Here is an 8,690-nt window from a genome sequence, read left to right on the forward strand (position 1 = left end):
GTGACATGTATTTTGAAAATAAATTAGATTGATTTTAGTGTGTGTGTGTGTGTGTGTGTGTGTGTGTTTGTATGTATGTATGTGTGTGTGTGCGTGTGTGTGTGTAACTGTAATGATAAATACAAAGTGCAATGATAACTTGTTTGTTAAAAAATTGAATTTTTAATTGCTAAGGCTACAGCAACCAGTTACTTGTATACCACTTACAATATTATTGTTATTGTAATGTGTATACCGCTAATGATATTACTATTTCAATCAAGTATATACAAAGTCATGTACAATACAAAATATTGAATAAATAAGACATTCTTCCAAAATTTTGCTCATGTGATGCAATGTTTCACAAAGAAAACGACTTTCAACAACTCTAATTTTGTTGTCAGCTGTGCACAAAAAATCATTATGTATCGATAAAAAATGTTGAGCATAGAATATACATATACAATAATACCTAGTAATCTAATTAGCATAAATTAAAATACAATAATTGCATATTGTGCATTAGACGGTCAGTTAGTTAAATACTACAGTGAAAAAAGAAATTATACAAAAGTGTCTACAGATGACTTGAAATCAAATGAAGTACTGTACAGTCTCTGCTTATAAATCCACCAGCCATACATTGTTATAGTATACACTTATTTAGGAGAAAATATTGTGAATATAAAGACTAGTAGTACATAATGCCCAGAAGTTGACAATATGAATATTGGCAGTGCAATGGTGACCTTGTGTAGAACATATAACCTATGTAATTTATCACATTTGCTTTATTTTGATTTTTACTGAGTTTCATGTTAAACCTGCACTATCTGTAACGGGGTATTATTGTTTTGATCATACTGGTACTACCAATGATAGATTTACTGAAAAATTGTTAGAATATGAATGAAGATACATTATACATGTCAATGTAGAATAGTAATAAGTCAAAATTAAGGGGACGCTAATTTTTGGGTGCAGGTCAAAAAATCAATTTGATTAGATATATTGCGCCATGTAATGTGTACACACACACACTGTTCGTGGTGTATATTAAAGTCATTAGATCTAACAAAATGATATCAAAAATTGTCCCAATTACAGCAGGTGCAGGTTTACATTTTGTACAGTAGTCTTGAAAACAATCCACAAAGGATACATCGATTTTCAACTGAAAGATTCATTATTTTGTATACTCATGTAGTCACCTATAATCAATGGTTACTATGGTAACAGGACAACAATGACAAATCTATTCGTCTACATTGACTCCTGATTAGTAAGAGTATTTCAGCTGATATTACTGTACAATATTTTACCCACAATTCACTGCTTTGTACTGATGGACATTATCTCCTTCAAGTCAGACAAATCTCACCAGTGTCACCGGTGCCAGTCGAGAAACCTTACATACTTGCTGCAAATACATGAAAATGTCTACAAGGTACCAGAGAGTTAGATTGCCTGTGTATATATACTGATTGCGTTGTGTGCCTTCAATGGCAAACACATGCCTTAGTAGTAACATGTTGTGTGCTTTACCGGTATGTGTAATACTAGGTAACTCAGTGACTTGGCTATCTGGTTTGAAAATGTCATTCACCAGCATTCCAATCAGAGAGAATTGTGGGTGAAATATTTAAGTGTCATGCAAGCAGCATAGTTCAGAGAAGTTGAAAGTTGAATTTCATGTCACCAGTTTTTGTATCAAATGTAACAGTATAATCAAGTTTTGTTTGTTTTGAGTTGATATCAATTGTTAGATTGTTAGGTAAGAAGTAAACTGCTTGTTGTGTATATGTATCCCAACTAAGTTTATCTGTAAAGTTTACAGGTTGTTGTAATAGACCTGTTGACACAGTAGTGTTGTCATCCAGTTCAAATTCCATCCATATAACAACACCATGACACACACCAGAACTGTAAAAATATAAGAAAGAGACCGAAAAATGTAGAAAATAGAATTCTATTGAAGGAAACATGGGGTAACAATTTTGTTTATAGTTATACATAAATTGATCATTTCACTTTCATTCTTTAGATATCAGTCAAACAAATTCTATTTCTACATACATGCAAAGGAACACGACAACAACACCCCCTTCTCCTTTCTTGTATGTTTTGAGTACTTTCCCAACATTGCCAATAATTCTCACTTGTATTTGCACAAACAAAGACTTGAACAAGAATTCCAAGTAATTATTGAACAATAAGGTGCGCTGTTTTCATTCTCAGGACCTGATTATAGTATCTATTTACATTGCTGTTGATGTGTAAAGTAAATGTAATCTTTCACATTGACATTTCTGTATGTTCACATGCTTACCTCTGTATGGTCACATTACCAGCTGTTGTCAAAGTCCCCTGGGTCACAGCTTTTGTAAAATCAAATTTCATCAGGTCAATTTCTCTGGTCAAAGGTCGTGATGGATATTCCCACAGTGGGTGTGCTTCTGGTTCCCTGTCACTATAACTCATTGATTTCTATTCATACAAAGACAAAAGTAGAGATTTAATGGAAAAATGTGAAACACAGTATTAAAGAATATCATTTGTCATAGTTTGTCGAAACTTACTATGAAATGTATACCAGCCCTTCTAACACTGCCCCGCCCTCCACTCCAATTGTCATATCTCACATCTATTTATATATAATCTTCGAAAGTAACAAAACATCAGCTGAAGAACAGCCACAATATTTCTCACCTGTACAAGATCATCAAACGGTTTGACATCAAAACCTTCTAGTGTTCCCACCGGTGCTCTAATCTTCCATAAATGATCAAATTCTACAGCAATGGCTTTTAAAGTGGCTTTCCCAGGCATGATGATAACATTGTCTGCTAAAAAATCTACACATTTAGTGCGGGCATACCAGAAACATAAACTGTGCCAGGGCAGTAAGGTGTTGGTAAAATATGGCTCTCCAATCAGTATATCCACCTGTTGGGATTAAGACAAAGTACCACAAATATTTTAATACCTGTGTTCTGAGAAAAGAAATAAGAACCACTTGAGCTTTAGAGTATAATGCATGCTTCAATTCTCATCACCTGAAATAACATTTTACCACACACATGTAGAGACATTATAAAAATAATAAAAACAATCATTCAATTTGCTAGTTGACAAAAATGACAAAATGCTCCATGTGACACATACCCATTATTATAGGCAAAAATGTGAATAAGTTGACCTTGTTCTGTTTTGGCTCTCTAGCATGAGGTAAAATATTATTGCAGGTACCAAGATTTTCTGAATCACTTGTAGCAGTGTTTCTCATGTGATGACCTTGCTATCTTTCATAAGATAGCCAGTGTTTGAAAATATTGGTAGAGAGAAGAATGTAAGCAGGATCTATGTTAGACTGATAGACCATGGATGTATCCTCTAATACATCCATGGATATTATCATTGTGTACACTTGAGTATCCGCAATCTGTCTAGTGTACGATTAATCCTCTTTCTCCCTAGGTAGTTTGTTTTGGCTCCACCTCATTGCTTATGTTCCTAGTTGTCTCTATTGCATACTTGTATAATACACTGTAGTGAAAGTTATAGGTTGTGAAACAATATAATCATCACACTGTAGACACAAAATGTAAACCTTACCTTGTGGTTATCTAAATCATCAGCTGTCAGATCTTCTGGTCTTTTGGTTATCACTTTGACTGTGTCTTTGAGGTCATTCTCCTTAACCATGAGGTCAATGACCTTATTTAATCCTCCTCTTCTCTCTAGTGTGTACACCTATTGAATGAACATCGACTACAGTGTCATACTTCACAACATTTTTTGTTTAAAAAATGAGAAATTGAGAAGAAATTTTTTATGTATTTGTTTCCACTGAAAACAACTCTAAACTATCAATGAGGATATGACAAAGATTTTGATGATATCAGACTAACTCTTGTCTAGCTGTGGGATAAAAATTGTTGACAGCTATTTTTTCTGTCCCTTTGTTAACGTTTTCTGTTGTAGTTGCAGTAAGATACACAACAGAACACTAATGTTTTTCATACAATATCAACTATAGTGAAAGAGCTTATCTATGGTGGCTAGCTTTAGAATTCAGTTCCACAAACCTGTATCTAACAGGCCTTGTGAAAGAATATGGTTACTACATGTGTATCTTTTGTCAACAATTGTCTGTTCTGATGCAAAGAAGCCCATTATAGCTATACAGGTAACTTTTTAACTCCACACTTCATTGATATCATAAAAAAGCAATATCTGGGCCTTTATCAGGTGTTCCAATCAGTTTTCCAAATACCAAATTCTATTCAAACTATGAACACAACTATTACTATATTGGCACATAGCCATGATCAACACTACCACTGACTTACCCTTTCAGCTCCTAATTTAGCTGCCATCAATGGAAGCAAAGTACCATCACTTACAGATAAAACTACAGAATTGTTCTTGATCATCTAGGAGCAGATAAATCAATTAATATATCTTATCAATTATCCAGTCAAATATTTTTTCACTCTGGAAAAGTGTGAGCAATATCAAAAAATAATTGGAAATGCCAGTAAGTTTTTACTCGTTTATTGCAGATAAAGTCTGTTGAAATGTGATTTAAATTGAAACCAGTATCCAGATGACTGCATGGCACTACTGAATGGATTATTACAAAGGGAGGAATGAGTCTTTCCACCATTTCCATCATAACTTTGTCAACGACATGATTCCCTGATTAGAGTGCAATACAAAATAGTTTACCTGTCTCAGGACCGATGTGTATTTTTGTAGTCTGACACTGTCATTCAGCATACCAATTCGTTGTCTACTCCAGACGATGCTGGCTTGAGAACTACATATTAGTCTTTCTTCACTGACTGGATTTTTATCATTCTCAGCTTGAAAGTCAAACCAAAGACTATATTCATCATGGTGTCCGGTTACTTTCACTTGATCATCTGTTTAATACATGTACAAAATGTAGTAGAAATTCAATAAATTGAGACATGATACTGTAGTGTCAGTTTACTTTGCCAGATCAGCAAGGAGAGGGTTCTCTTGAATCATGCTTAGAAAATAGAACTGGTTGTATTATAGCTAAAACTCTTATACTTATATAGCTCTCGCCACATGAAAGGTAAGGTCCACCACAGAAAAACTGCATATCTTTTACCAGTCCTCATTGCTTTGGCTGCTTTCTCCAGCATAAGTTAGTTTTAAAAGGGTGTGACATGAACTTTTGCTGATCAAACCTCAAATTTGAAGGCAACATACCAAAATGTCCTTTTCTTTCTAAATTCTTTGTACAAGAATGTCTTATGTATATAATTTAAAATCTGAAATTTGGGAAAGATAATCTTCAACGAACTTCCCTTGACAATGTATCCAGTTTTCAAGATTAGTATATTCCTATCTCTTACCTTTTTGTACACTAATACTCTGTGGTAGATAGTAAGCTGCCTGTAACCAGTGATCTCTCCATTGAACTGAATCATAGTTGCCAGATGTTGCCCAGTGTGGTACCATACTTAGCAAAATTTCACCCTTTGTGTCCATCTGCAAGGTCCACCACATAAAAACTGCATGTGCTTTGCCCGTCCGCAATGCTTTGGTTTCAATTGTATTTCTGCCATACTCTTTTACCATGCCATTTCGATATGGGAAGTGTAAAATTTCAATAGGGTCTGTGATTGGCTGAAATTGGTCACATGTTAACTCATCCAAATGGAAATCATGCACTGATGGTGCTCCTGGACACGTCTCCATATCTGCTGGGGGTCTGATGTCATTACCATTGGGAAGTTTGATTGGTTGAAGCTTGTGCCATTTTGAAACTTTCTCTGATTCCACTGCTTGTACAATAATAGTTGCTGAATGAGGAACGGCTATACAGTCATCCTGTCAAGTATCATGTATGTGAAAAAAATATGTACGGATTATGTCAACTTAACATTTTTTTTTATCACATTATTGTGGCAATGGCAAATTATATCCTATCAAACCTACCCTAATCAGGTATGACAATTCATATTGTACTATCTGTGTGGACTGGGGAAGTTAGATCACTGTAGTTTTACCATATCTTCTGTCAATAGTGTTAGAAGAATATCAATGCGTATTATTGAACTTTCGAGCATGCGCATGTTTGCACAAGCACGTGTGTGTGTGTGTGTGTGTTTGTACGAGAGATAGAGTGTGTCTGTTTTTCTCTGTATGTATGTATTTGTATGCCTGTGTGTGTGTGTGTATGTGTGTGTGTGTGTGTGTGTGTGTGTGTGTGTGTGTGTGTGTGTGTGTGTGTGTGTGTGTGTGTGTGTGTGTGTCTAAGATTATTTTCATTCATCTTCCATGCAAACACATTGCAGCTACCTTATATTTTGGAATATAGGAAAGTAGAAAAGCTATAATCTCTCCATCCACCAAAATGTACATTTAGAAAGGTTGTCTCTCACCTCTAGTAAGTTTTCTAAAGCATGTTTGTAGGTTGGTATGGCTCCTTCTCCAATTAGTTCAGTATCAAATACCTCAGTGGCAAGAATGTTGGCTTTGAAGGGCATGTCACCATCTGTAGAGAAATAAAACAAGGCAAGCTGAAACTTACACACTATCAAGTATATCAATAGATTACTTTTAGGAAAAAATCATGGTTCCATGTTTTGCCTTATATTTCCAATAGCTGCATTTGATATGTCAGACTTTCATACAAAACATGAGCCAACAAACTGATACATGTTACCCAAAACTTACTGGAAGTTGAAACAATATATTTTTGTGTCGGTCAATAGGCCTATCAGTTTGTGGGAAAAAATATGCAGTGCAGAAATAAATATGTTATTCCATTTTAATGGTGTTCTCATCATTCTTAAATTAAAAATACCTGTCACTTACCTGGCCCAACAGTTAAATCAGTTGATCGCTTAGGAATAACTGTAATTATATCAGCAAACCCATTATTTTGTATAATCTTCCTGGCTACATTAGCCATTGGATGAAATGCCTATCATTACAGAAAATGATAAAGGATAAGTTGAAAAGGTTGAAGGTATCCACAATGGTGAGAAAAATACAAAGAAACAATTGAAATTTGCAATCCAGACTGAGCATGCTCTGCCGCAAAGGCTTATGGGATTATCTGTGGTTATCGTAATAACTTATCTGGAGCTACTGATGAAATAAACCTTCCACACTGGTCAGGATAAATATGAATTGATCATTCATGGTTATAAACAATGTAACAATATTGTTTACAATACTAATTGATTAGTATTTATCATCACATTTCCCATGATGCAACATTCAATATGGCAGGTTTGCAAGTTCCCTATTGGATGACATGTTTGCCTTTCTGTTTTTTTCTGGGGTAATAGACCACTTTATTTACATGGCCTCTTTATCATCACAACATTTAATATTTGGGATTGTTTGTTGTATGATTCCAAAGACTGAAAGTGGTGGATTTTGAAATACAAGTACACTACATGTACCAATACTTAGAACAGAAATAAGAAAACTTTTTTTTTGTCTAATACAGTATTCACAGTGGTTATACTAAATATATTTTAACAATATAGATTCCTCTGTCAGCAAAATACTGAGTATAATTGATGGTTCTATCAAAATTGGCATAAATAAGAAGATAAATTTTTGTTATCTTTATTTATTTTATTTATTTTTTTACATGACCTACGTAACTTACCAGTGATATGCAAAATTATATAGATAGGAAAGCAGTTCTTTGTAATTTGGAAATATTTGCATACAAAATTTAAACTATATTTAATAATTTGAGAAAAAAGAACAAAATATTGTTACATGTAAAAGCACTTGCAAATGATAGTCTACTATACTTGTCACTTTTTGAACAAAAGTTTTTAATATGCAATACACTGTCCTGTTTGGAACTAGACTAATACAAACCTCACAAGCTGTGACTCTCTCAGCACCAGAATTAGCTGCCATCATGGATAATAAACCAGTCCCTGTTCCAATATCCAGAACATGTGCTTTCTTTCCCCTGCCTTGAATAATTTTAACAGCTTCTTTGATGGCAGCATAGTACTTTTTATTCTGGAACAAATAGAAATAACATTTATTGAAATGATTAGCAAAGTACGACATAATTATTTTTTCCATAAGTTGACGAAGATTTCTTACCTTGTGATACAAAAAAAAACTGCCTTTCATAGGAAAAAATTATCCATACTACTGACTCACAATAAAAATGAAAATACATTTTTCTGATGCAACTGAGTTTGTATTCATCATCATCATCCTCCTCCTCCTCCTCATCATCATCATCATCTTACATCAATTATTAATTCATACAGATTTTTTTCTAAATGATAAATAAACTTGTCATTACTAATCGAATGTGAAATATATAGATAATCACCCGCTCATCATCATGAAGCATATCGGCATACGCAGATCTTGACACTTCTTGATGGTAGTCGTATTCTTGGTCTTGCATTATCCATTCAGTGTCGCCAGTGGTGGGGTTCACACGTGAGAAAAAGACGTCTGCAGTGTTCTGAGTGGTCGTCGTTATTGTTGCCATCTCCTTTACAAAACGTGTGTAACGGAGAGTCGCAGCGATGGTTGACGCTCGGATCGTCTGTCGAGCAGTCAATGCAAAAGATACCAAACCCACGATCGCCTTAATTTTGAATTGTATTTGTAAAAGAGCCAGAACCTTCTCATGACATCATATGGGCGCAGCCATATTGGATAGTCAAATT

At 34.5% G+C, this 8,690-nt stretch overlaps 1 protein-coding gene across 1 annotated transcript; it reads right to left on the reverse strand.

Moving 5' to 3' along the window:
- Positions 1–158: 158 nt before the first annotated feature.
- On the reverse strand, positions 159–8,676 carry LOC144437570 (protein arginine N-methyltransferase 7-like). Its single transcript, XM_078126531.1, has 11 exons — positions 8,345–8,676; positions 7,870–8,019; positions 6,841–6,949; positions 6,405–6,517; positions 5,373–5,850; positions 4,714–4,910; positions 4,335–4,418; positions 3,598–3,735; positions 2,692–2,928; positions 2,312–2,469; positions 159–1,905 (listed from the first exon to the last, which is right to left on the reverse strand). Exons 1-11 carry the CDS (start codon positions 8,507–8,509, stop codon positions 1,650–1,652), a joined length of 2,085 nt encoding a protein of 694 aa, XP_077982657.1. The 5' UTR covers positions 8,510–8,676; the 3' UTR covers positions 159–1,649.
- Between the last annotated feature and the right edge of the window lie 14 nt (positions 8,677–8,690).

Source organism: Glandiceps talaboti, chromosome 7, assembly GCF_964340395.1.
Source record: "Glandiceps talaboti chromosome 7, keGlaTala1.1, whole genome shotgun sequence".
Lineage (NCBI taxonomy): Eukaryota > Metazoa > Hemichordata > Enteropneusta > Spengelidae > Glandiceps > Glandiceps talaboti.

Excerpts from the sequence above, each read along its gene's own strand:
- LOC144437570 (XM_078126531.1), bottom strand. The coding sequence starts at position 8,509 with ATGGCAACAATAACGACGACCACTCAGAACACTGCAGACGTCTTTTTC. Across the intron at positions 4,419-4,713 it reads ACACATCGGTCCTGAGACAG|ATGATCAAGAACAATTCTGT; the intron begins GTAAACTATTTT and ends ATCTGCTCCTAG. Across the intron at positions 2,929-3,597 it reads ATGATTTAGATAACCACAAG|GTGGATATACTGATTGGAGA; the intron begins GTAAGGTTTACA and ends TAATCCCAACAG.